Genomic DNA, 26,085 nt, shown 5'->3' on the forward strand with positions numbered 1-26,085 from the left:
AGTACACACCAATGAATGACCCCTCAGCACAAGAAAGATAGTGTCGAAACAAAACAGCACAGAATGAACCTGAAATGACGTAGGTAGGCAGTATTCAACCCATCAAGATGGTTTGAGCAGGATGGCGGAAACTCCGCGTGCCAATACCTAGACCGAAAACCAGACAGACAAGCACGGCACCTCGATGGGGAACCGTGCCGCAATAACTAGCAGAGCTGCAGATTCCACACCTGCACCACCTCAGGTGTTACACTCCAGGCTCCCTTCCTGCTGCGTGGAGATGCACCATTTCTATCCCATCAAGTCGCGATCGGTGGACTTTCCCGCGTTCCATCTCAAACATCTTGCTGACATGTGCAGGAAGACAAGAAGAGGCCTTTTTTTTTTTTTTTTTTTTTCAGAAAACCATTGCCTCGTCGCACGCCCACGACATGAGCATTGAGAGAATTCTTGCAAAGCACGGCATTGACAGAGGCTCGCCATGCCCAACCGCAACTTCCATTACCGCCGACGGTGTGCCTATTGATGCGCCTTCGATGACAACCAGGCACACAGCCGCAGCCACATTCATGCGGGGTTGACCACCTGTTGGATTAAAAGAAATCGACCTGACCTTAGGGGACTCGAGCACCCGGATTTTTCCTTTGTTTTGACGACTGCTACCATTGCATTTCCCAGACTTCCTCATCATGCGGTTAATAAACGCCAACACTTTGCGCTTTGAAGAGTTCTTCGAGAAGCCCCTTCCTCCCTATTTGATTCTATCACACACCTGGGGAGAAGATGAAGTCACCTTTCGAGACATGCAACAACCCCACCTGCACCTGGGCAAGTCTGGCTACGCCAAAATCACACAGACATGTCGACTGGCCCGCTCCAAGGCCATAGACTATGTCTGGATCGACACTTGTTGCATTGACAAGACCAGCAGTGCCGAGCTGACCGAGAGCATCAACTCCATGTTCCAGTGGTACCAAAGGGCAGTGGTCTGCGTCGTACATCTCGCCGACATGGAGTCGGGAGTCGACTTTGGGACTGGTGTCCAGTTCTCCAGATGGATCACCCGGGGATGGACCCTTCAAGAGTTGATTGCACCAAAAAGAGTTGAATTTTATGATAGCAAATGGAAACTTTGTGGCCAGAAGCCTCGAGACAGCGACGTACTCTCGGCAGCTACAAAAATTCCGGAGGACCTCCTGTTGGGGAATCATCGAAGTTCCGAGTATTCGGTAGCCCAAAGACTATCCTGGGCTTCGTCACGAACAACGACACGTGTAGAAGACGAGGCGTATTGCCTTTTTGGAATCCTCGAGGTAAACATGCCGCTCATATATGGTGAAGGGAAAATGGCTTTTCGTCGGCTGCAGGAGGAGCTCATCAAGCGCAGTAACGACATCACAATCTTCGCGTGGCAGCCGACGCGGGAGGAGGTCCAAGAGGGACACTGTGGTGTGCTCGCCGCATCGCCACAAGCATTCGCGCTGTGCGAGCATGTCTGTGTCTGGAGACCATCGACATCCCACAATCCCCAGTTCGTCCTCACCAACAGAGGCATACAACTGCAAGACATATTTTTTCATCGAATGCCCCTGAAGAGCGATCAACCAGCGGGCGCAAACGAAAGTCTCAAGAGAGAATACGTTTTCATGGTTGGATTCCTGTCTCGTGGCTCTGGGGCGTATTTGGGGATCCAGCTGAGAAAGATCGGAGAATCTCTATTCCTTCGAAAATCACGGCCGCTCAAGATGATCAGCGGGACAGAAAACAAGTCTCTTTTGAAAACGGATATAGCCACCTGCCATTTCGTGACCGATACGCGACCACTCGATAATGATACACTATTGGCATTTCGCAAACGCTGCACTGAGGTCTCGATTCCCGAGTGGAGCATGAAACACACCATCCCGTCAGGTTATTGGGACGATCAGGACATGATTCAGTTCCATCTTCCAACATATCTTGTCGGTGCCTTTCTTCTTGAGGGTGATGTTGGAGGAAAGCGCACCCGCTTCACTGTGCTGTATCGGCGGGAGGGGGAGGACCAGGTACGGATCTACATTCTGGAGACTGCGAAGCATACCGCTGCTACAGCATACATATTTCGTCGTCGAGCCCCTGGGGATATGCTGCACTGGGAAGACTTGGGTTTGGACCACCCTCAAGTACTTGAAGCATCAAATCAAACTCAGGTGGTGATCGACAGAAGGCAATTCACCGTTACCGCCAGTCTACCTAGTAAAGCACTAGATTTCTTTGGGAGGACAAAAATAGGTCGATCCTTACAGTTGGAGGTTGTCGAGAATAGGCCGAAGGGAGACCAGGGGGCCAAGGGTAGGGAGCTCGTTCCATATGGTCAGGGGCGGACAAATCGAAGGCATCGGTCTACTGATGAATCTTTTCCTCGGATTGCAAACACGAGCCTGCCGAGGTCGAGGCCAGGATTCCAATCCATCCCATTATGACGGACGCCTGTTAGATCTTCAATCTGTATCTTGTGTACATAAATAAATCAAATACTCTTATCCTGTTGGCAGAGCGTAATGTTGTAGACTCTCACCATATTGAACGGGTTGTCTCGAGGAGTGCTATGGAAACTGCAGCCAGCTTTATCAATCATACTCAAAGCACAACAGCTCCCCCCTGGTATCCATCACATCAGCAATCGTAGCATCCGGAATAAGCCCATGCATATGCAGCACGTGTCCCAGCGTCGTCACATTCCCCCCATTATCACCCTCCACAATCGCCTCCCTATTTTCACACAATCTCAGTCAGCTTTGTCTCCCCTCAACCACAAACAGATCAGAAAACACTCACGGTACATCCTCCGGCCTGGTCAGATCCTCCGGGTTCCCAAACCCTGGGCCCCCTCCAAACCCACCACCACCCCCGGGAAACCCAGGGAAAGTCCCATTCCCAGGCGGGAACCCAGGAAACCCACCACCACCACCCTCACCTCCCCCAGGGAACCCACCATTAGGCGGCCCGGCCCCAAACCCATTCCTCATCCTATTATTCCCCCCCATCTCCCCCAGCCTAACCTCCGGCCTCAAATCCTGCCACTGCGCCCACAGCCGATCCAACCAAGCATGATGCATCCAAAAGGTCGGATCGCTAGGGCTACTGATCGGATTGCCCATCTCGGCCCCCACCCCGCCGTGTCCCGCCCCGTGAGGTCTACCCTCGGCGCAAGCCCAGAAAGACAACCAGTCCTCCTGTCCCAAACACCCGGCTACAATCTCCGGTGAGGCACCGCTGGCGGCAAAGTTGTTGATGTTACGGGTGATACACTTTGGATTATCCGGCGAGATCCTGAACCCAGGACCCAAAACGGAGCGGTAGTCCGCAAAGGGCCCCGTCTCGATGCACTGGGTGGCGCCGACGCCGTTGCCGCCGAAGGAGGGGGAGGTGGTGGAGAACATGTCCGAGGTTGTGAAGGAGGTGTAGTCGTGGGTTTCGTCCCAGTAGGGGTGGGGGCCGGTGTAGTTGCATAGCGAGCGGAGGGTGACGTCGTGGGCGTGGATGTAGAGGCGATGGAAGGGGAGGAAGGCGCCCTAGGGAGGGGTCAGATGGGACAAAAAGGGGTGAAAAGGGGGTGAAAAGGGGGGGTTGGGGTTGGGGGGCGGGGGCGAAGAAGGAACATACAACAAAATGGGAGATTTCAGACTCGAGAATGTGCACAGAAGTCAACTCGTCGTACTTGGTCTTTGCGCCGCGCAGGCCGAGAGTGGCGGGGTGGTTCATGAGGCAGAGCTCGGCGTCGAGGTAGGTTTGCTTCTCTGTGTCGGTGAGCTTGTGCCATGCTTTTCGGATCCGGGGGTTGGTGCATTTGTTGGAGGTCTGGCGTTTCTCAACTGCTGTCGGCGCGGCAAGGGCATTGCCTGCCGCCAGGGCAGCAACCAGGAGTTGGCCTAACATCTTTGCGCGTGAGGTAGGGTACGCAGCTCAATGTTGGGATGTGCCTATCAAACCAACACGAACTCATAGACCTTGGTGGCAGTTGGACCCTATTATACCCAACAAACCCCCCCAACCCCCCTCACCTGAATCCAAGATTTAGATCGCCATTCTCCCAGCCGAGATTCGTTGGACTGTTGCAGACCAAGAAAGACGCGTAATACGTCGTGATAGTATCTCTTGCATAGTTTGGAGAGAGGGGAACAACAAATCGGCAATCATGCCTCCGATATCAGCAGGGGGTCCAATCTTCCTCCTCCACATCTGGTGTTACCTGACTTCTTACAACTCGTCCGTTACAAGACCAGGAAGGTGCCGAGTTGCCTGCCGATACGTCGGTTAGCATTGCGGTGCAAAGGGCTCAATCCGGGTAAAGTACCGGTATGCAATATAACCACGACACACCCCCATTCACAACACATGTAAGTTGGATTCTTGTTGACACTTTGCAGGACACGTAATTGGACCGCTTCACATATAGCCCTCGACAACCCAAAAGGGAAGTTGGTTTCAACGCACTGACGAAGCATTCCAAACAATCAACAACCGAGTTGGTGGGACACCGTCTTGATAGTTGTCTGTTCTATTCAACTGTAGCCCTCGCTTACGACCCCGTCATGGGTACACTTGTGATCACAGGCCTACGAAGAGGTAGAGCCCGACTCGTCATAGGCTATCCTGTAGATGTCGGCGTCACTGTCCACTGTTAGCCGAACCGTAATTGTACCCTCAAAGCATACCAGAAAATAAAACTTACAACTCCTTCTCAAACCTCGCCCGATCCTTCGCCTTCTCATTCACCCAAATACTCACGCTCGTCTGCCCACACACAAACTCACCAAACCCATCATCCCCAATCTTGATCTTGGCATCATTCCACCCCATAACATCAGTCCATACCTCCCCCGCGTGCATCTCACCAACATGCATTCTCTTGCTTCCCGGCCCAGCGTTGCTCATGACCACGGCACAGCCAAACGGCCTGTCCCAGGTACCATACCGCACCCAGCCGATGCAGGTAGGGTAATCAAAGTAGTCGGCTTGCTGGCCGTACGAATACAGCTTGCGGGCTAGCATGATCCTCGGGAGATCACCACCGCAGGAGGGAGGGAAGGGGTGCTCGCCTTGGATGCCGTACAAGTCACCGTACCACACGCAAGGGTAGCCTTGGTCGCGCAGGAGGATGAGAGCATAGGCCAGAGGCTTGAACCAGCCCTCAATGGGAGCTTCGAGGGCCTGGTAGGGTTGGGTGTCGTGGTTCATCACCAATGTCTAACTGGTTAGTGTCGGCTTCAGCAAGTGCCAAGGAAGTGACTTACAACCGCCGAGACAGGCTGCGCCTGGACCAAGGTGTCGTCAAACACCTTTCTGAGGTCAGCCCCATTGGCCCTGCTGATGTCGCTAAAGTTATGAACCAATGGCGCGTCAAACAAGGAGAACTTGTACTTCATCCTTGCCAGGTAGTCGTTCTAAAGCCATGTTAGCCAGTAGTACCATGAGCTCTGAATAGCAAAAGCATCTCACCATGTCCTGCAACGAATCCTTCCAAAACTCCCCCACGAAGAACCACCCCGGCCCAAATTCCTCGTCCATATTCTTAATAAACTCGCGCAAAAAGTCCTCGCTAAAGTGCTTGACAGCATCAAACCGAATCCCCTTGATCGGAATCTCATTCGCAAGCCAGCTCCCCCACCGCATGATGTCCTCCCTCACCTCAGGGTGCTCATGGTTGATGTCGGAGCCCATGAGGAAATCATAATTCCCCTTCTCATCATCGACATCCCCATCCCACTCACTCGCCCATCCCTCCCCTTGCTCACCCGCAATCTTGTATATCGCCTTCTTCCCATTCTCGGCGTTAAAATCCACCCCGGTAAAATGATACCAATGCCACTTCATCCTGCTGTACTGCTCCTTTCGTCCCGGAAACTCAAACCCAACCCAGGCATCAATCTCATACTTGCCACTGACCACCCTCGTCCTATCATTCTCGTCAACCTCGACAACAGGACACCGCTCCTTGTGATCAGCGCCCATCTTGTGGTTGAGGACCGCATCCCAGTAGATCCCCACGCCGAGCTCCTTCGCTTTATTGCAAAGACTGACGAGCTCCCTTTTGGTGCCCCATTTCGTGGAGATGGTGCCCTTTTGGTCAAACTCGCCCAGGTCGTAGAGGTCGTAGATGTCGTAGCCGTTGCCGTTTTTGGAGGAGGCTTTGCATCCGGGGGGGATCCAGATGTTGTCTATGCCGAATTCTTTCAGCTGGGGGAGGGCTTTCGTGAGGCGGGCCCAGTGTTGTTGGTCGGCGGGGATGTACCATTCGAAACCTTGCATCATGGTCATGTTCTCTGGTGTAGGCTCCCGCCTGGAGGGGGAGGGGGTGCGTTCGGGGTGGCCACCCATGTTGATTGATGTTGTTGTTTGATGTAAAGGGTAGAAAATGAATAAATAAAAGAAAGATGAAGGCTAGGGGACTCGAGGGGTAGGATGTGGTTTTAAGCAGGTTGCCAGATGCTCGACTCAGATAGAGATCTGGGCCTAGATTGGGTTCGACGGTAAACCAGGCTCGGCAGGGGCAGGCGGAATCCCATCTGTTGGAAACTTGGAAGCTTACTTGGACGTCATGGCCAGTTCGGGCAGCCCCCTCCCTCCCCCATGTGTGGGATACTCGGAGCCCGAGCCCTTGGGAGTGGGACGGAGGGTGACATCGGGGCGGTGAGCCTTCGGTCTGGACGCCTGGTCAAGGCGCAGCATCCAACATTGGGATGGAATAAGGCAGGAATTGACAGGGCCATGTTGAGGGGTTTATCTGCTTGTTATCGGACAGCGGTACTCGGATTATAAATGGCTTTTTGTAGGGTTGGTGGATTGCCCCCTCTTCAACCATGGACGAAGGGAGAACACGTAGCAAGGTATTATGCTGAGTGCCTGTATCGTACCATCTCTACCACTTCAATGCCTTTCACCAAGACAGCACCTCATCTCCCATCTAAGATTTCCTTCGAAAATGCTTATTCTCACGAGGAGCAGAGAAGACACGCCAAGACATGACGTCAGGTTCCGCAGCTGTCAAGTTCATCCAACTCGGAACCCTGCACCTGTCAATGCTTCCTACTGCTGAACGTCCAGGCATGGAATGTCGATGCAAAGTCAATTCATCCCAGCCCGGAGCAATGAGGCGCCACATCAAGCAGCTGTGTATCCAGCGGTTCGAATGCGGTGGAACACCAATTTGATATTCACTTGCACACTCGCCGTTGGGTGGTCTGGGCCAAGACCTGAGATAAATGCGGGGCTGTGTCGACCTGGCAACTGTTTGTTTACCTCGCCCACCCAATGCAAGACTTGGGTGTACTGGCAGAGAAAGCTCTCCTCCTCCTGTCACAGCACCCGTCACCGCCTTTCCCGCCCCTGCCCCCTGCTGCCGCCGCCTGTCACTTTGTGCCCGACCACCACTAGACCCGGCCACACCAGTCGGATCCTCCCGTCATCCTCCCCTTGCCGACTGCCAGCGCATCGCCGAGTCTAGCCTCTCCACCCGGTGGAACTTGATTCGACCAATGCTGCTGCACCGGCTTTTCGGTTCGTTGCCCGAGCGTCCAAGTGGTGGCTGGTATCTATAAACACACACAAAGTGTGCCCCGGAAGCTCAAAGAGCCACCACCTCTGGATTTTGCAATCTTTGTAGACCCCAACGACCGAGACATGGCCGACGACGACACACGAGCGGCACAGGTGCCGCTGTCCACAGAGGTAGATTTCCCCGCCGTCCATTGTATCCGTGGAAGGCGTTTGCTGACCGTCGTCGCATCGAAGCTGGAGCAGGACCCGGAAAAGCGAGAGACCGTAGCTCCCGAGACAAAACCTCGCGCCACCACAGCCGAAGACATCGAGGGGGAAGAGTCGGACGCGACGAGCACATATAGCGGTCGGGATAGCCCCAACCGACGAGAATCCACAAGCTCGCTGCTCCGCCAGCACCTCCACTCTCGCACCGCCAGCGAGGACACCGCCGATAACAGCTCCCACCACGGCGACGACGTATTTAGCGAGCATGGGTCCCGCAGCCACAGTTCCGTCGGGTCGGTAGATGGAGGGCACGATTCTGATTCCAAGACACCCCAAGGAAAGGACAGCCAATCTCGTCGACAGTCGTGCGCCTCGAGTAGGACATCCGAAAGCAGGAACTCCGATAGGATCGTGTCCGGCGTGTCGACTCGGTCGGCCCGCTCGTCGATTCGCACCCCCTCCGAAGTCCGCGCATTGCAGACGGGCTCTCCCACACCTTCATTGTTCGACGGAAGCTCCGCCAGGCCGAACAAGCGACACAGCGGAACGCCCGTCATGTTTCCCACAGTATCCCGGGTCGGCAGTCCCACCGTCCAGGTACAATACTCTCCCAAGGGGCGAACAACACCGAGCCGTTTCAAGGTCCGAACAGAGGCCCCCCTCGTTCTTCTCCACGTTACCCTCCTGCCTCTTCGCTGGGTCTGGGGCGAGACGCTTAATGGGCTCGATCTCGTCAGCGGTAGGACCATCGACGAAGGGGGGCTTCCCTATGTGGCCTCGGACGAAATCAAGGCCTTGCGCGATTCGTGGCGTGATCTGCAGGACCGACTGGGCGACACTGTTCTCGAGCGCGGTATTCTTCTCCCACATCCGCAGAACGATTTCGAGGTGCTTGAAGAGCGTCTCCTCGAAGCTCTCGAGCTACCATTCAAGAGAAGAGCCAGGATCTTGGAATGCGGGCACTATCTCGGTCCAGCCAACGTGACGGCCGAAGACGATGAGGAAGGCGAGTTGGAATACCCAAAGTCAACTGAGGATAACCGGCATTGGTGTAAGGAATGCAAGACCGAGATCCGCTATGAGAAGCTGGGCTCCAGCAAGATTTACCGGGTAAAGGTGTACGCTAGCAACGGACTCATGAAATCCGGCGCCTGGGAAGCCTGCTGGAGGGAAATGGAGCGGGTGGACTGCGAGGTCGAACTGATTCTCACCCCAGCAATGCAGCATGAGCTCGAAAAGGTGGCCGTCTTCCAGCTTGAGCAGGAGGAGCAACGACAGAGAGACCTGTTGCTGGATGCCGAGGCTGCGGCCAAGTCGGGGCTCACTCCAGAGGCGCAAGCCGATGCCCAACGATCTCGCCCGACGTCTGGTCTGCATGGCTCGCGGCCCTCTTCTGGTCTGCATGTCGAAGTCCAGCCATCGACACCTGAGCCACCAATGGAACCCTTCGATCGGGTGACCTCACCAGAGTTCCTGCAGCCCCCGTCATCATCGCGTCCCCGCGCGGCACAAGACGGCCTTGACACATCTGAAGAGCGTCGACGTCGCGACGAAGAGCGGATGCGCGAAATCTATGGCGACATGCCCCCGCCTGAACCGATCCCAACCCCAGAACCGGCTGCCGAGCGTGCACCTTTTGCAAGACCAGCGCCCTCGGTCGGTGAAGGTTACGGGTCTGTTCCGGTATCCCAAGCTCTCGTAGCCATCACGCCAACGTCTAGCCTCGATCAGTCATCGACCCTCCGCGACCGACACCCCGACTCGTACATTGCGCCTCCCACGCCCCTCTCACCCTCTGAAGTCATTCGCGAACGCCGAGCCGAGTACGAGCGCCGACAGGCTGAGCGAGCGCAGAAACGTCAGCGGGAGCTCCAAAACGCGGGATTTATCGATTTACTCACCGAGGCGTTTAGGGTGGCGTTGGATAACGGGAATGAGACGGTGAAGGATGGGTGGACATATGTCAAGGCGGGCGCGCTGGTGGCTAGGGACTTTTTCAACGACCCGAAGAATGTGGCTATTGTCGTGTTGGTGTTGCTTGTGGTTGTGATTGGGCTGGGGAATCGACAGCAGGACTTGGCGCCTGCCACGTACAAGTCTGAGCCGAGGCCGGAGAATTATGGTATTGAGAAGGTGCCGGAGGCGAAGATTGAGGCGAGCGTGCCCGAGGCGACTGCGGGTTTGGCTAGTACCGAGGATGGTTCGATGGGCTTGGGGGGTGTTGTTTATGGTGTTGCTTCTGATCCGCCTGTTCAGGCTCAGAGTGTGGTTGTTGAGGAGACGCCTGCTGTTGAGGTTGAGCGTGAGGTTCCGTCGATTGAAGTTGCAGAGGAGGAGGAGGAGGAGGAGGAGGCGGAGAACAACATCTCTGAGGCTCCGGTTGCCGCGGTTACTGAAGCTAGTGCGGAGCTTGTTCTCGCATCGGCGGCGGTCAATGCTGTGGCTCAGTCAGCACAGGATGATGTCGCCGTTCCGCTGCCCGCCGAGCCCGCCGCCGAGCCCGCCGCCGAGAAGCCCGAGTCCGGGGTTGAGGTTTACGGGACCGCACCTAAATCAGACGATGAAACTCCAACCGGCGCTGTTGCCGATGGTGAGAGGGGGGTGGAAGTCTTCGGGGCTGAGACACCGAAGCCGGAAGCGGAGGAATATGGTCTTGAGCAGGTCGTTGCCGCCGGCGGGAAGAAGGCCGACGCACCCCCGCAAGAGTCTGGTCTTGAGCAAGTCGTCGTTGGGAAGAAACCTGGTGGCAGTGAAGAGTACGGCGGTCTGGAGCAGGTCGTCATTGGGAAGAGGCACTCGACCGTTATCGACTTTATCCCCGGCCCTTTTGTCACGCAGCACAAGACTGTGCGCGTGTTCGAGACGGTGACGGAGATTGTGCGGGTCAGCGTAGTGACCAAGACGCAGACTGTGTCGAGGGTTGTGACTGCCATACCGCAGACGGTGGAGCAGACTGTTTATGAGACTGAGACGGTGAAGATTACTGTTTCGCTGCCTGTGGAGGGGGAGGAAGAGAGCAAGACGACGACCACCGAGACAAAGAAGGCTACGGCTACGAGGAGGAGGTTTTGGTGAGTCCTTTTACAAGAGGGGGATGATGTCTATTTTTTAAGGGGAAGTTTGTCTACATGGGACTGGTAATTTCTTTTGTTTGATGGTGGTGGTGGGGGGAGGTTCTTTCATGATGGATTACGAAACGTAAGGTACTTATATGTTTCTGTCGGATATGATCTGATGTGGTCTTGTACGTATGGGAAATTGTTGGATGAATTAAATTTGTGGGTTCAGCGATGAAAAAAGGAGGAGGAGGCTTTTGTTTTTCTGTCTTTCTTTGGGGAAGGGATGGGGAAACGGGGGGGCATTTGGTGTTTGTGTCGTTTGATGTCAGCATAGCAAGTAAGCATAGCAGTAAAAAGAATTGACTTGATAGGCTTTGAGCTGAATTGTAACTACTCTTTGTACTTATGATAGGGTGATCAAGGTGACATTCTCACGACTTTCGTATTCATTCTGTTGAGTTGTTGTTTCATGCCCGGTTTATGTCAGTGTCGGTGTTCAGTCTGGGCTGGGCATGGCATCAAAAAACAGCTCCGAATTTCACACTGTGTTGAGGAGCATTCAGGATGAGATTAAGTAGGGGGAGGAGTTAGGAGTGTGGTCTTCACAGGCCAGGTAGTAGCTACAGGCACGATGAGCTAAGTGCCGAGGGTAGCAGTAGACCATCTTACAGATCCAAAAACAGCAAAACAGCAGCACAACTCTCGAGACTATTACCTCTTCCAAACAAACAGCGTTCTTACCAGCCGGCAAGTCCCAACCCTACAACCGTCACCCTTAGCACTCCAACAAGCCACATGGACCCAGCTAGGAGAGGGTATATACTTTCCAGTTCCGATTCCAATTTCCGTGGCTCGGTGGTATAGCGGTTACTACACTCCCGAGTTTGAGCGAAGACCCAGGTTTGACTTCTGGCCCGTCCACACAGCAATGTTTTTGATTTTCCAGGGCGGCGTGTCCAGCGTTTCCTTTTTTTTTTTTTTTTTCTTTTTTTTTCTTTTTCTCTTTACTATCCCATACTCCGCACAGTAAATCGTTTCTTCCTCTAATCATCACCTAGTGTTGTGCAGTTGTATTTCAGGAAACTTATTCCCTTAAACTAAGAAAAAGACTACCAACTATCCTCCCCCCCGTCCCCCTCCTCCCAATCCCTCTCTAACCTCCACGCATCCCCACTCTCGATCCCCTCCATCAACGCAATATCACACCCCCTATGCCCCCACTTCTCCGCAAACACCTTCCTCCCCAACTCAATCGTCATCTGCGTCCCCACCTCAAACCCAACCGCGTCCCGATAGAACGGCTCGTCTTGCCCCCCCCTCTGCCTCAGCTGCCAGGTATTCCTCCCCGAGTTGTCGTTGCTATGGTTGTACTTTACATCCTGCATCACCTCCCCCAGCTCAGCCGGATCCTCATACACCGTCCCGTTGAAACTTGCTTGGTAACCCGGTAGTGACAGTAGCGCAGCAAAGTCATCAACCACTGTCTTGACGTCAAAGATGCGCCCTACATCGGGCGACTCCCCTTGCCAGAAACCAGCCCACATCAGGCGGGTGTACATGTCGCAGTCGGTGGAGTAAAAGGGGATTTGGGTGTCCCAGCCGCCGGTGGACAAGACGGAGGCAGTGTTGACGAGGGTCAAATGGTCGTAGGCGAAGAAGTGATGAGCCCACCTGGGAGCGGCGGGGGTTTTGAGGTACTGCATGACCGATAAAACGTTTGAGTAGAGAGTGGATGAAGGGTCACCGGGTGGTGAAAAGACGAGGAGGTCTTGATGGGACCAGAAGAAGTAGTCCCAGTTGCGGTTGAGAGCCGTCCTTTAGAGGTGGTTAGTCTCCGTGAGGAGAGGGAGGAAAGGGGGGGCATACCAGAGGTAAAAGTTTTGGAGTTGGGCAAAGGTCAACAGGGTGGGTGTCTTTTTTTTTTTTTTTTGGTGCTGTTTAGTATACCTCCCATTCTACGCAATCAAAAGAAAAGACAGGAAACTGACAATGATGACATTCACCCCCAACATCCCCAGCTGGGTATGATTCAAGTAAAACGGATTCTGCAACGTCAACCGCCCCTGCCTATTGCTAAACATGGTCCCGGTGTTTTCCACAACATAAATGCTGCTCGGTGGCCACCCTGCAGCGATGTAGCTCGTGACGCATTGCAACAACAGAGGCCAGTTCCGGGTGAACCCTATCAAGAGCGGCGCCTCCTCTTTCGATTGCCCTCTCGGCGGTTTGGGGACATGCTGCAACAGGAACTTCTTCGGCGGAGCCGGGTATTCAGACAGCAAAGGGAACGGATCCGGTATGGGTGGTGACTCTTCAAGCTCAGGTTTGTACGGCGGCTTCGGGATTGGTGGTGCGTCGGGATCTGACCAGGTGAAAAACGAGGATTCAAGTGACGCAAGCGGGACTTGTTGGCGTTCTTCTATTGGTGGGGCTGATCTTCGTGATGATTGTTGATCCGGCCAGAGGATGTCAAAGTTTAGGGGAAACTTGTGGTGGTTGAGGAAGGAGTAGGTGAACAGAACGCAAGAGACGGCAAAGAGGAGACGGTACCGGGAGCGGGAGGTCATGGCTTCTTCGGTGGTAGTGGTGCCACAGGATCTACAAAGGGAAGGCACGAGGGGACATGATGGAGGCAGGTGGGGTTGGGGAGAGATAACATCCAGTGGGTGATGTGTGATGAGGCAAGCGGTGAGCAAAAGATGGTTATTGATGGCTTGTCATATCACCAAGGCAACATTCCATTTGTTATCATGATTTCAGATCCATCACAGCTAAACCAACGGTGGCCACATTTCCCATCAACAACTGGTGGAAATATCCCCCTTGGAAACCGTGGATCTAGCCCGGCAGTTTGCCTGTGTTGTTATAGTGCCTGCATTAGTCTGAAACCCTGGTACACCCACGAGGTTACCTCGTTTCCTTCCTGGGTGGAAGTCTAGGCTCCGTGGCCTGGCCCGGGAAATCGGGACGGGACGAGCTCGCTTTAAGATGGGGGCGAGTGGTCGATCGTGAGGTGGAGCTAGTCGAGAACGGTGGGAGGGACGACGCTGGACGCGTAAGCTGTTCAGCGTTGGCCCAAAACCCAGCACTGTGTTATTTAGAGAATGGATTTGCCCCAGCTTCATCACTGTTTACATGTTGACGGCCACTCCAAGAGGAGGAGGATACACCTTCGATCTTGTGGTCACTACCTACCTACCCAAAGACCCTTCCCCCGGATCTCCAGATGCTCAACCATCACTCCACCTTGCCTTTTTCTTTTACCAACTAGAAACAGAATCCATCCCCACCACGGAACCCCCTCCGCCAACCGTCCCATTCGCTTCACCTTTCTATATCACCCGCCAAAAATGCACTTCCTCTCCCAGCCTTCCCCCACAACCCGCGAAAAAGCTTATCTCAACCGACCATAGTCCAGACCAGGTTGCATCCAACCCCAGCCGGCACTTCAGACTTTAGCCGGTTCTCGTCCGGCTTGACATTTTAGCTCCCCTCACCAAAGAGACCAGTTTTTCCCCTGGTTTATATAGATAGGATAAATAGAGTGTCTGTGCGACACATGTCTTTTGATCAATGTCTGTAAACTCAACGTGAATCGGTCCTCTTCTCTCAACAACTCATCGCCAGTCAAACCTACACACCACCACCACCACCACCACCACTGTGTACACATGTAAAACATACAGGACAACATAAATATACACAAAATACATGGTGCTTCCTCCCTTCCCTTCATCTCCAACCTCACTCGCTTTCTTTTTGCGGTATACACAACAAGTAATGCAACAAAAATACAACACATGCAGAAAAAAAGAAAAAATTGGAAACGAACGAAAAGTAACAGGAACAGGAAATAAACAAGATTTCTACTCATCTTGTCAACAGTTGTTGCCACGCACAACAACAAGAATGCTATCCAGAACACCATTCTTTCCCTTTCCCTTCCCCTCCCTCCTTCCCTTCCTCCTATTTACAAAAAAAGTTCCCAATACAACAGCAATAATAAATCTGTAGAATTAAAAAACAAACAAGAACAAGAAAAAAAAAGCACTGGTATATGCCTCCCCCAATCTCGCAATAATCCAAACAAAACCCCTCCTCCACAAACCACACAATAAAAAGAAAGCGTGGTAGTGTCTGTACTGAAAAGAAAGAATTGACCTTGAAAAAGAAAATCCACAAAAGAAACGAAAAATAAACAAAAAAAAAAGGTCCTTGTCAAACGAAGAATCAAGCACACCACCACCCCTTTTATCTTTCCTGCAATGCTTGCTCATACCCACCCTCTCCTCTGCATCATCAGATGATCCTCCTTCACAGCAATGTCCCCCAAAGCCAGAACCCGACAGGCAGCCTACTCCTCATCAACGCCCCCGAGCCCCACCACTCCCGCCTGCTGCTTGGCATTATCCTTACTACTCTTCTTCCCCAGCCTCAGCAAGCTCAGCCGCTTCCTCACGCTCCCCCCCATAGTACTGCTGCTATTAGTGCTCTCCCTAGGCGTCTTTTCGCCGTTGCCATGCGGGGATTCAACCGCCGTAGCGGTACCACTCAGGCCGCCCATGAAGCTGACCCCGGCCGAGTCCGTCACCCAGTCATTATTGGTTGTCGTCGTCGCGGTTGTGAGATGGCTGCCCCCCGTGATACCACCTGGTGAGATGGAGAAGCCGGCCCCGTCCATGCCGTTGGTCTGGACCGTAAGACTAGGCCGGGCGTCGTTCGAGGCTACAGTTTGGGTGCGAAAGCCCGAGATGAAGCTGCGGCGGTTTTCCTTGGTGTTGGCGGCGCTGTCTTTGGGCGAGTCCTCTTGCACGTCACCGTTGATAGTGGGTAATGGTGGGGAGCCATCCTTGGAAAGCTCCTTCTTGCGGCCACCGAGGAAGCTTAGGCGGGCGCCGCGGCCTTGGCGGATCGATACCGGTCTGATGACGGCAGCCTCTTCTACTCCGGTGATAGCAGACATGCCGCTGATCGAGGGCTTGGAAAGGTGAGGGATACCGCCGACAGTTGATGGAGGGGAGCGCGGCCATGTTGGTGAGGGCGTAGTGCTTGCCTCACGAACAGGCGGGGCAGCTGGCGTGAACAGTGCGATCTCTGTGGCATATGTCGTCTCAAAGTCTGCAGCAACAAATACCGTCAGCATGTATCTCCCAACAGTCAGTCGAAGGAAGGGAAGAACTTACACTTTTGAAGATCCTCAACATGTCGCGTGAGAACCTCAACACCAGTCTTTGAGAGAGTGGCCAAGCACCTCTTGAGCAAGATAGCATGATCAACCAACGCCATCTTGATGGCATTCTCCTGAGGGTTGAGCTCAGGCGGCTCATACTCCTCCTCATCCAGCTCGCTGTCCTTTGCAGGTGATTGTGCCCCGTGCCTGGTCATGCCGGGAATCAAGTCCCGGTAGCAAACCACGCTGCTCTCGGAATTTGGGTTGACGCTGATGCCCACAGCATCAAACAGCAGTTGCACAGCCTCGTCGCCCCCTTCGCCTTCTGATATCTTGCGCTCTAGAATAGACATCTCGGCCGTCTTTCGCACGATTCTCTCCAGAGCAGTCTCTCTGGCTGATAACCTGACCTCACGCACGGCAACAATCTCACTCCTCCTCAGAATCGTCGGGAATGGCTCCGCAGTCGTGTAGATGATCTTTTCGGCGCAGTGTTCCTCCACAGGCCCGGTGGTGTTCCTCCTGCTACTAACAGAAAACTCTTGAGGGTGAGCAGAGACAAGATAGTCCCTGATGATCTGCGGAACCCTGGCGCGCTGGAAGACATGATGCCCCAGGTCGCGGTGAGGACTCAGTGCGGAGACCACCAAGAACTGACCCTCCACATCGTCGATCTGGTCACTAAGCACAATCTGAGCAGATGGGTACATCTCTTGCATTCTGTCGGTAAACCCGGCAGTCCGTTCGGCAGGGGTGGCTTCAAAGACAAACTCCTTGTCGCGGACATTAGCCGGGAAGCCCAAGCCCTTGTAGATGACCTTGAAGTACTTGGGCACCAGCCTGTCGCTCTTGGCGATGGTCTCGTAAATGTTGGCGATGGCCCTTTCGGTGCGGGCAAGCTTGGCAAAGTCAAAGATGTTGGTCTCATACTGTTGCTGGAGCTCTTTGTATGCCGCCAACGCGCTACTCCATGCTTCGCCGTCCTCAAAGTGCTTGATCATGTCAAAGTAGATCCGCTCTTTTCTTTCAAAGTGAGTCTGCGCAGGGAACTCGGGGTCCGGCAGCGGTGGTGTTGTTCGAAGGGGGTCCCAGTCGTACAAATCGGCATGTAGCCTCAGCGCCAGGCCGGCTTCAGCGTGATTCCTCGCCTCGGCCTGCAGGTTCGCCAGTTGGTGAACGTAGCGGATGAATATCTCCTCCTTCTGCATATCCCTGAGGAATTCCATCAATCTCAAACGGTGGATGAGGTGTGATGCCTCGCCCGATCCATCACCACTGTGGACAGCAACCAGAAGATCCAAGAAGTCGTCCACCGTGCCCATAAGTTCTCTGATAGCCTGGTAGAGTGGCTCGTCTTTCAGCCTGCTCAATGGCTCAAACCGCTCTAGTAATTCTCCAACAAACAGCTTCTGCAAGATGCTCTCCGTCAGCGGCTTCTCCTTGAAATACACATCCAGACAGTCTATCATCTCCGTTTGTATGACGCTGAGGTCCTCGCTCAGAGTCCACTCGCTGACAATCATCGTCTGAAGCACCTCGACAGCCATGCGTCGCAGCCCCTCGTGGACACTCAAGCAAAGCTCAACAATGGGCCCAACCAATGTCGGCACGTACTGGACTTGATAACCGCCCATCTTGGAAAGACCGTAGCGAGCACGCTCCTCAAGGCTCGTCTCCCAGCCAATGGCCTCCCATGTCCTGCGGAGGAGCTCGGCACCGTGTTCCCGGACATCACCGGCAATCTTCCATACGGCCCGGCGCTTTTGCTCGGGAAATGTCTCGAGCGCAAGAGATGGGCTGCCGACCAGTTTGAGGAGCGTGGTGAAGAAGAGCTTCCACAGCTCGGTGCTGAAGTTCTCGGCCTCATCAGGATGTGGTAAGAAGGACTCGAGCAGGATGCTGGCGAGGTACTGCAATGTCCGCATAGTTGACTTGTGGTGAAAGATGTGCACGCTGAGCCAGTTGGAAGGAAACGTCTCGCCCTGGAGGATACTCATGTGCACCCGCAGCGAGTTCTCCACCACGATATTGAGGTCGTCTTCTGCCAGCTCAAGCTGCATTCCACTTGGCGAAGTAGAAAGCGCCGACAAGACGGCAGATAGCTCGATAAGCGCCTCGTCAAACACCACCTCTCCGGTGATCGCTTTGCTGGGGAAGGGGTATGAGGTGGGGAACAACAGAGATAGACGATCTTTTGGCTTCTTCGGAATAGCGTTGAGGGCGAGGTAGGACTGGATGATCTTGGGGATGTAGTCGGGAATTTCAGGGCCAAGGTGTTCAACCTGGCTGGCGAGGACGGAACAGCATAGCCGAACCTGATCCTTCCATTGCTCGGTAACCTCATCGGTGTACCCCCAGTGCGGTGCAATCCACCTGACGGTATTAGCGCTCAGGGCAGACCGTTGTTCTGGGTGAGAAAAGATGTCCAGCTTGGCATAGTTGATGATGAGAACCAGCTTGTACAAGACAAGTTTGCCCTTGACCATGGAGCAAGAATCCATAAAGTCAATAGCAATATGGAGAATCTCTTCCGTGGTCAACAGTCCAGCCAGCTCTGGGAGCCAAGTGTGAAAATGCTGAACAGCAAGCGTCTGGCTTCCCACCAATACCGGTGCTGTACTCCGCATCATGGCATCGAGGGCCTTGAAGATGCTTCGAAGGTGGCGCGTGAACCCGGGGTTTGTACTGGTGATCCCAATGCCGGCCTCCTTGACCTTTTGCTGGCCGCGGGCATGCGTGATGAACTTGAGAATATGCCGTGCCACCTTGAAGGTAGCGCGCAGTTTCCTTGCCGTTTCTGGTTCAGTTGGCTTGGACAAAAGTCGAGTAAACGATCTGACCAGGCAAGGCGTCGCAAACGGATAGTTGAACTTGCTCTCAGCATACTGGTCGACCAACGGAGACAGGTTGAATCGTCGATCGTGTACAATGTCGAGCACCCTAACCAGCGCGGTGAAGACGAGGTCCTCATAGTCATCGTTACCAGAGTAGGCGACGAGAATTCCAAACAAGGCATCCAGAACATCGTTGAGCAACTTGACAACCTCAATCTCGGCCACAAAGATGAACTGCTTCAGAAGATCAGGAATTGCTTCCTGCGCAGAGTCCTTCCACCCCAGTAGTCTCAACATGATCTTGTCCTGGGAAAACCTTGTGCTGCAAAGATATGTCTCCACGCGAACCATGGCGATTGGGCCGGTCACTTCTGCCTGGTGCTCCTCCCTGCCCCTGAAAGCAAACGGCAGGCTGAGATACCCGCCCTTGCCCTGCGCATTTTGCTGTGCAGAGACGGTGTTTTCGTCCAACCGGTAGAGAACCAAAGAGTGAGAACCATCGTGGATGAAGGCTTGCTGATCCCATAGGGGCATGTATGCGACTGCAAAGGCGCTGTTGGGTGCATCCGCAAGCTGCATGACAACATGGGCTTGGTGCACATCCGCTGGCGCGATCACCAGCTTGATGGTTTGTTTCCATGGCTCCCCACGCTCGGCAGCAACCGTCTTCCAAGTGCTGATGCACTCGGTATTGGAAGACGGGAATATGCAATTGTCGATGCGCTCGCCTGAGTGCCTCCTCACTTCGAGTGTGAGCTGCAGATTGTTCCCGTGAATACTACTCGGAAGGGATGCCGGGCTGCCGCCATATCGAGACAATAGCGTTTGGCGGGTCAGGGCCGCCTCGTCGATTGTTAAATAGATGTCAGACCTCGGTTTTGTTGGCGCCCCTGAGAATCCCATCTTGTTAGTTTTGCAGATGCCCGCCAACACGGTGGGGGTGGCTTTGATGAGCACATCCGCATCCGGGTTATTGAAGGCACGCAAATGTACCTGGAGCCGCTCGGCTCTCCTCGACTTCTCATAAGAGCCGGGCTTGCTATCCAGGACCTCACGTATTACCGGGTCCCATTCCTCTCCATCTCCACGCTCTGTCGCAAACCGGGCAGACGGGGCCCACAGGGTCACGATATGTTCCACCTCATCCTCCTGCTTCATGGTAGAGTTCAGCCTGAGCAAGCCAACACCCACTGTCCTGTCAGCAGTCTGGGTGACGTATCCGTCTACGGAAGACCGCCCGTTCTTGGAATTGGCTGTGCTCGGCGGATGGCCATCTCTGCTCTCGGCCCCTGCTGTGGTGGGCGATGCTATTTCCTCCGGCTGCTCAGATAGCGAATCAAGCTTATTGTTGCCTCTGGAGAATGCGGACCTTGTGCTCTTACCCGCCCACATCAAGCTCCGGCGCATTGACTTGTTCCCGGAAGACAATGGTGGTTTTGTTGGATCCTTGGAGAATTGTGGCAAGCTCTGCGACATCGAACCAGACCTAGAGCTAGGCTTAGCAGCAACCACCTGTTGCGGCGCGCGAATCTTGACAATGAGGAACAATTCGGAATCTATCGACGAAACATCTCCAATCTCAGCGGCAGTAAGATCAGCAAAAAGCGTCCGCATTTGGTTGTTTCTCGTCAGTTGGCCCATCTGCCCACCGCCAGGCATTTCGACGATGTAGCTTTCGGATATGGTGGTGAGCTTGCCGCCTCCCGTCTTGGTCGCCAGATACAAAACCAGAGTGGTCGCCTCGGTGGATGCGCCTGCCAGCCCCTTGATGTCTACCATTAGGTGGTGGAGCGCCGTCAGTTCGATCTGGGGCGTGGGTGTCTCGTCCAACAGGCTCATGATGGACTGCAACCTCGTTATTTCTACCACCGAATCGTCTCCAGTCAATACCCTCCCTCGGGCGTGCGGATCGCGCACGATAACCTCCCCACCGCATAGCTTGTTGACCCGAACCAAGTCCCAAACCGTCTTCTCGCGCAGATTTTCGTATTCCCACGTCGTAAGTACATCGTGCAAAAACTGTTGTCTCGAGAAGTTCAGCGTAACTATAAGCTGTGAAAGATTGTCGAGTTTGGCGTATTGACGGGTCAGGAGTAGCTCGTGGAGGTTGGTCGAGTGCCATTCTCGCAGGCACGACGCGATCTCGTCGATGAGCGGTTCCGAGGCTGAGGTGGGCGTCTCGTCACCAATCTTGAGCATTGGTACTGGGGCTGGCTGACGAGGCGCATTTGGATCCCGTCGCACTGGCACCGAAAGCAACCCATTCTTCTGCAGGCCCCTATTCCTGTCTTTCCTCCTCTTTTTCTCGCCATTGGGAACCAATCCACCCTTGGCAGAATCGCTGCCTATGTATAGGGGGTCTGTCGCGACGCCATCCTCGCTGTCGGCCTCATTGTCGTCTGTTTCGTCGCTCTCGCCGAGCACTTCGCGTACTTCGACACAACTCCGCGGAAAGATGCCGCTGAATACGCGGGCCTCGAGGGTGTGGCCCTTTACGCTTGTTAAACCGGCAAGCAGACTCGGTGGTGACACCAGGTACCCGCGAAACCAATCACCGTCGGGTGTCTCTTCAATGATGTACAGCTCGTCGCCCAATTCGAGGGGTAAGTCGGCGGGACTCGAGGCAGCGAAGGGGTAGGTCGCTACGGCGAAGGCGATGCGAGGCAGCGGTTGCCAGGGCATTGTGTCCAGCCGGAAGGCATCTATGGTCTCTCAAGTCGCGAGTTGAAAGTGACGAGCGCAGCGCAGTTGGGGAAATATGATTCGGGGATGGTCCCTGGAGAGAATTAAAAGGCGATTGCGCGTGCGCCTTTCCCGTCAAGAGAGCGATGGGGTCGCCTGGGACCGTCCCAAAATGATGATTTTGCGTCGGTCGGTCGGTCGGGACGATATTGACGGGCCGGTGCACGTGGTCGAATCGTCGTCGTGCTCGTGAGAGGGTCGTCTGTCTGTCTGTCTGTCTGTATTTCTCAAAAGATGTCGGAAAAAGCTTTGACGTCGACGCTGCTGGGGAGAGCGGGCACGGCAGCGGCGCAGGGAAGGGGCTGTCTGGGTCGGGTTTGCTGCGATGTCACCTCTATTTCTTTTAGGGATTATTGATTTTAGCAAGCTTCCAGCTGGGCGGACTTCCGGGCTCTGCACACCACGGAACGTTTGGAAGCCTGGGGGGGAAACGAGTGTGGGAATGGCGAAATTGGCGAGAAGGAGCGAGCGAAGGGAATTAAGGTCGGTAGGAAGAGCTCACCCCTGAAGCAAATCGATGTGCGTTGGAGTTGAACAGCGGGAGAGGGGAAGCCACTTTTGCAGGGGTCTCGATTTGGCACTGGACAAATTGATGGACTGAGAATGTCTCTGCCGACCACACTTGTTGATCAAATCTTTGGGGGTTTAGCAATTAAGGTTCCGACACTGGACTCTCTCCGAGAGCGCGTTTTGTTGAAAAGGTTGGCACGCTCTCTGTTTGTAGTAGTGTAGTAGCAGTTTACCTATTGACCTGGGCTGTTTGGCGCCAGCAGATGTGCTGTGCTGTGCTGAAGAAGATTTTTTGTGATCTAGTTTCTTTTTTTCCCAAGTTTTCTTCCTGCAGCGGTAAACTCCATGTCTCACAATATGACAACTCGATCGATGGACGTCTTCTTCCAAAATTGGCTGATCTGCGTGTACCTCTGCGGCTGCGGCCCGTCGAGCGACTTACCCCTGAGCTGATGCTTGTTTGTGTGGAGCTGTCCCTCATCAGAGTCAACAACTGTTGTTCTGATGCCTGCTCCTCACCCCGTGATGGTCAGCAGTCTGATCTATCAAGGCCGTATCGTATCTCCCTCACCGTCCAACACACACACACACACACACACACACACACACACACACACACAAAACCTGGAATACTGATCTGGAAGATGGCACGCTACGTGGGAGAACTGATGCTAAACGCTCAGACCCTTTCGGATTTGCTCCATCAGCCAATTCCCCACACTACGCATCAGTGGGTCTGTGCTTATCCGTACCCCGGTGAGAGGTGGTCTGGACTTGCTGGAAGCTTTCACAAGTGCAACTTGACTCGATGTTCAGTATCATTTGAGTCGAGGGTAGGAAAAGAACATTTTCAGTCTTATCTTGAATATCTTTTCTTACAACCCAAGCCGGTTGAAGTCGAAGCATCCAAGATGGCCCGTTGCTATCATTAAACTTAAGTGGATCCTAGCTTTCCTTCCTGCATCAGTGGCCGGGATGACTGCGCAACAACCACCTCAAGATCGGGTTAGGGTTATGGATTAGTGTCAACCTGCTGTGCCTCTTCACCAGGCATCACAGTGTACAGCCAACAGCAAGAACTGGCGAAGACGCACATCTTGTGCATATACCCCGCTTGACAGCCTCTATATCATCTGCTCTAACCCAAGCACAATGCTGCCGATACTCTTCCCTCCTCGTCATCTCATCCTGAATTTTCCCAGCAACAATGGCTGAGGTCGCGAACATTGTTGCAGGCGTCTTTCAGTTGATTCCTCTTTGCAACGGTATGAATTCTTTACCTGGATATATCGGTGTAATAGTCCGAGAGCTCTAACAAACAATAGCCGGATTCGTTTTGATCAAAGATGTTGTACAGCTAGAGCAGAAACTGAGCGAGCAACGGATACGGATTCAGAATCATCAAAACGTATGATACCTGCCGTCCTAACATGGTCAGTAGATAAGGTATCTACTAACAAATATCTACAGAATTTCTGGTCATGGTGTGAAATATGGGGGCCCTCCGAAACTCGAGAACGAAAGTTTAAACACTACGCCCAGGACAACCCAGTGAGCGCCAAAGCTGTGCTGCGTCAGCTGGCTCTCAACTCTCGCCTGTTCTTTGACATCAAAGGCCTTGACCGATATGGCTTCGAGATCAAGAAGCTCATACCCACGGACCACCGAATTCAACACCTTGACGATTTTCACTTTGAAACCAATGCTGACCTCGACCCGCAAAACATCAACCGCTTCGAGGCCAAATGCAACACCAACTTATTGGTGATGAGAAGAATCCAGTTCTCACTGGTAAGCGGTGGAAAGGGCGTCGATGAACTGATTGCAAGATTCCGAGAGTTCAATGAGGTCTTATGGGGTTATGGCCAGCCCTTGGAACTGGCCCGTCTAAACAAGGGCATATACGACAACCTCAATCAGCTGACGGGAGATCAACTAAATAAACTTCTCGCCGCCTACACGCGGGAGTCTGAGACCTCACGAGACTCAGTGAGTGCTGGTAACTATCGTTCGTTGGCAAAGATGATCAACTTGCGAGCCCATGCCATCCAAGGGGCTCCTGGAAGACCCCATGTGTTTGGAGCCAGTTCGTTTCACATGACAGACAACTACAGAGTAGACAGCCGCGGCACGTCCACAATGGCGCTTCTTTACGATTACCCAAAGAAAGGTGATCACCGAGTTGCGCTCATAGAATGGGTGCAGAACGCACAGGTTTCAGGCAAAAGACGGGAGATTGAGAAACTGGCACTTCTATTGAATGTTCCCAAGCCAGACGAGATGTCTATGCTTGACTCCTATGGAATATTAGACGACCTACAACGCACCAACCGGCTTGGTTTTGTCCTAAAACCGCCCATCAATATCCGAACTAATCTTCCTCAACCATTGCCACCAGGAGCCATCTCGGAACGACGGATGCCCATCAACTTGAGACAGCTCATCAAAACCCGGGATGGTCTGGACCTAGGCGTGAGGTTCGACATTGCCAAGAAGCTTGTTGATGCTGTCCACATGATGCATGCCGTAGACTGGGCGCACAAGTATGTTGCCCCATCACACTTCAAGCCTGACACGGCTAATCGTTTACATAGGAACATCCGACCCAACAACATTTTGTTCTTCCCTCTGGGCAGTATTGGCGACGAATCCTCGACCCAAGCCGCCCACAGAGTTTTTGACCTTTCGAGTCCTTTCATCGCTGGTTATAGCAACGGCGCAGCTTCTGGTATCAACTTGAAACTCGACTACTACGAGCATCCAGCAAGACGCAACGACCCTCAGATAGCCTATCGACGCCTCTATGATCTCTATAGTCTGGGCTGTGTCTTGCTTGAATTGGCACTCTGGACAACGATAGACAAACAAATTGAGCACGATCCCGGGAGCAGAGAAGCGTCTTACAAGGTCATCCGAGCGCTTTCCCTTAAACCTACGTTGGATAGGTGAGTGTCAAGCCATCTACCCCAAGATAATGAGCAGTGAGCTGACAATTTTCGTGCAGGATGGTGGGCAAGATCTTTGCAGACGTCATCCGCGACTGTATCGCCCTGGGTGAGAAGAGTTCACTCGACAACCCTGCAAAGTTCGGCACGGATATCGCATCCAGGTTGGCTCAATGTGTTGCTTGAGGTCTTTATACTTTGATCAGGCGTGGCCTTTGTTCATTCTCAAGGATAATACCTACATCTCAAGTCACCGCTTCCACAATTCTTCCCTCGGGACACCCCAGTAACTCAAAAAGCCTACGTATTACCTTTCAACGCCTGTCGGCTATCCTTGGAGACCACGTAGCTCAAGCAATCACAAGTTCGAGGGGAATGATGTGAAAGTTTGACGTGCTTACTATCCCTTCCCCCCCACACACACACCCCAAACCAGACTTAATATCGCCAGCGTCGTTACAAATTTGGTAAAAGAAGCCATGGCCTTTCCAACTCTGTTGGCGAGTAGTTTATAATCCATACCCATCTCAGCTCATCTAACTGAAGTGACAATCAACGTTCCCGAAAAGAGCGCCAGATGGCAAACCAGGTAACTCGCCGGAATTAAGTAAGAGGTCCCCCAACCAGTGAACCCACCCCGTTCCTTCCTCGAGTCTGCCCCCTGTCTCGGTTACCAGTTGTCAGATTTCAAGAGCGCTCTTACCTCACCTGGGCGGTCGTAATGCCTCAACTCGACGGGCACCTCAGTCATCTCCGCCACTTCTTCCATTCCCAACCCAACCCCCTTCCCCAGATAACCATCCCTCCTCCTCCACAACCTCCCCATCCCCAACCCTCCAAACCCCTACGTCACCACTTCCCACCCACCCTCACCCATAAATCTCTTTCTCCTCTCCCATCACCCAGCAGGGTGATATACTTGAAGCTTTGACCAAGCCATGCTGGTATCACACTTCTTCCAGCAAGAGCTCGTGGCCTATCGATCAATATGGTGGTGCTTCACTGCCGTATTCTCATTCCTGGTCTGGTCTTCGGACTGGGGATGAGGATGCTATCTCTCTTTTCCCCTTGCTCAGCGC

General features: G+C 53.6%; 7 protein-coding genes across 7 annotated transcripts; 3 read left to right on the forward strand and 4 right to left on the reverse strand.

The window, feature by feature from the left end:
* Positions 1 to 689: 689 nt before the first annotated feature.
* QC763_309710 (uncharacterized protein) lies at positions 690 to 2,462 on the forward strand (the record flags this gene model as incomplete). Its single annotated transcript, XM_062911425.1, has 1 exon — positions 690 to 2,462. One exon carries the CDS (start codon positions 690 to 692, stop codon positions 2,460 to 2,462), a length of 1,773 nt encoding a protein of 590 aa, XP_062767453.1.
* On the reverse strand, positions 1,552 to 3,918 carry QC763_300971 (uncharacterized protein; the record flags this gene model as incomplete). Its single annotated transcript, XM_062910559.1, has 3 exons — positions 1,552 to 2,751; positions 2,818 to 3,554; positions 3,646 to 3,918. The coding sequence occupies 3 exons, from the start codon at positions 3,916 to 3,918 to the stop codon at positions 2,610 to 2,612; spliced, it is 1,152 nt and encodes a 383-aa protein (XP_062767454.1). The 3' UTR covers positions 1,552 to 2,609.
* A 680-nt stretch (positions 3,919 to 4,598) lies between these two features.
* QC763_309720 (uncharacterized protein) lies at positions 4,599 to 10,836 on the reverse strand (the record flags this gene model as incomplete). The annotated part of the gene is given in 5 exon segments (XM_062911426.1): positions 4,599 to 4,653; positions 4,715 to 5,229; positions 5,277 to 5,426; positions 5,482 to 10,234; positions 10,247 to 10,836. The coding sequence occupies 4 exon segments, from the start codon at positions 6,358 to 6,360 to the stop codon at positions 4,599 to 4,601; spliced, it is 1,599 nt and encodes a 532-aa protein (XP_062767455.1). The 5' UTR covers positions 6,361 to 10,234; positions 10,247 to 10,836.
* QC763_309730 (uncharacterized protein) lies at positions 7,435 to 11,185 on the forward strand. Its single transcript, XM_062911427.1, has 2 exons — positions 7,435 to 7,710; positions 7,774 to 11,185. Exons 1-2 carry the CDS (start codon positions 7,663 to 7,665, stop codon positions 10,819 to 10,821), a joined length of 3,096 nt encoding a protein of 1,031 aa, XP_062767456.1. The 5' UTR covers positions 7,435 to 7,662; the 3' UTR covers positions 10,822 to 11,185.
* A 729-nt stretch (positions 11,186 to 11,914) lies between these two features.
* On the reverse strand, positions 11,915 to 13,514 carry QC763_309740 (uncharacterized protein; the record flags this gene model as incomplete). The annotated part of the gene is made up of 3 exons (XM_062911428.1): positions 12,794 to 13,514; positions 12,672 to 12,718; positions 11,915 to 12,620 (listed from the first exon to the last, which is right to left on the reverse strand). Exons 1-3 carry the CDS (start codon positions 13,370 to 13,372, stop codon positions 11,915 to 11,917), a joined length of 1,332 nt encoding a protein of 443 aa, XP_062767457.1. The 5' UTR covers positions 13,373 to 13,514.
* A 405-nt stretch (positions 13,515 to 13,919) lies between these two features.
* DCK1 (Deoxycytidine kinase 1) lies at positions 13,920 to 22,073 on the reverse strand. The gene is made up of 2 exons (XM_062911429.1): positions 15,989 to 22,073; positions 13,920 to 15,923 (listed from the first exon to the last, which is right to left on the reverse strand). Exons 1-2 carry the CDS (start codon positions 21,489 to 21,491, stop codon positions 15,160 to 15,162), a joined length of 6,267 nt encoding a protein of 2,088 aa, XP_062767458.1. The 5' UTR covers positions 21,492 to 22,073; the 3' UTR covers positions 13,920 to 15,159.
* An 827-nt stretch (positions 22,074 to 22,900) lies between these two features.
* Positions 22,901 to 25,527, forward strand: QC763_309760 (uncharacterized protein). The gene is made up of 4 exons (XM_062911430.1): positions 22,901 to 23,326; positions 23,387 to 23,469; positions 23,532 to 25,006; positions 25,066 to 25,527. Exons 1-4 carry the CDS (start codon positions 23,269 to 23,271, stop codon positions 25,190 to 25,192), a joined length of 1,743 nt encoding a protein of 580 aa, XP_062767459.1. The 5' UTR covers positions 22,901 to 23,268; the 3' UTR covers positions 25,193 to 25,527.
* The last annotated feature ends 558 nt before the right edge of the window (positions 25,528 to 26,085 follow it).

The sequence above is a fragment of the Podospora pseudopauciseta genome, chromosome 3 (genome assembly GCF_035222475.1).
Source record: "Podospora pseudopauciseta strain CBS 411.78 chromosome 3, whole genome shotgun sequence".
In the NCBI taxonomy this organism is placed as follows: domain Eukaryota; kingdom Fungi; phylum Ascomycota; class Sordariomycetes; order Sordariales; family Podosporaceae; genus Podospora; species Podospora pseudopauciseta.

Bases quoted from the DNA above. Each gene is read 5' to 3' on its own strand.
- QC763_309730 (XM_062911427.1), top strand. From the start codon at position 7,663: ATGGCCGACGACGACACACGAGCGGCACAGGTGCCGCTGTCCACAGAG. The intron at 7,711-7,773 runs GTAGATTTCCCC...GTCGCATCGAAG, and splicing joins AGGTGCCGCTGTCCACAGAG to CTGGAGCAGGACCCGGAAAA.
- DCK1 (XM_062911429.1), bottom strand. From the start codon at position 21,491: ATGCCCTGGCAACCGCTGCCTCGCATCGCCTTCGCCGTAGCGACCTAC. The intron at 15,924-15,988 runs GTAAGTTCTTCC...TTGTTGCTGCAG, and splicing joins TGTTGAGGATCTTCAAAAGT to ACTTTGAGACGACATATGCC.
- QC763_309760 (XM_062911430.1), top strand. From the start codon at position 23,269: ATGGCTGAGGTCGCGAACATTGTTGCAGGCGTCTTTCAGTTGATTCCT. The intron at 23,327-23,386 runs GTATGAATTCTT...AACAAACAATAG, and splicing joins GTTGATTCCTCTTTGCAACG to CCGGATTCGTTTTGATCAAA. The intron at 23,470-23,531 runs GTATGATACCTG...AAATATCTACAG, and splicing joins GGATTCAGAATCATCAAAAC to AATTTCTGGTCATGGTGTGA.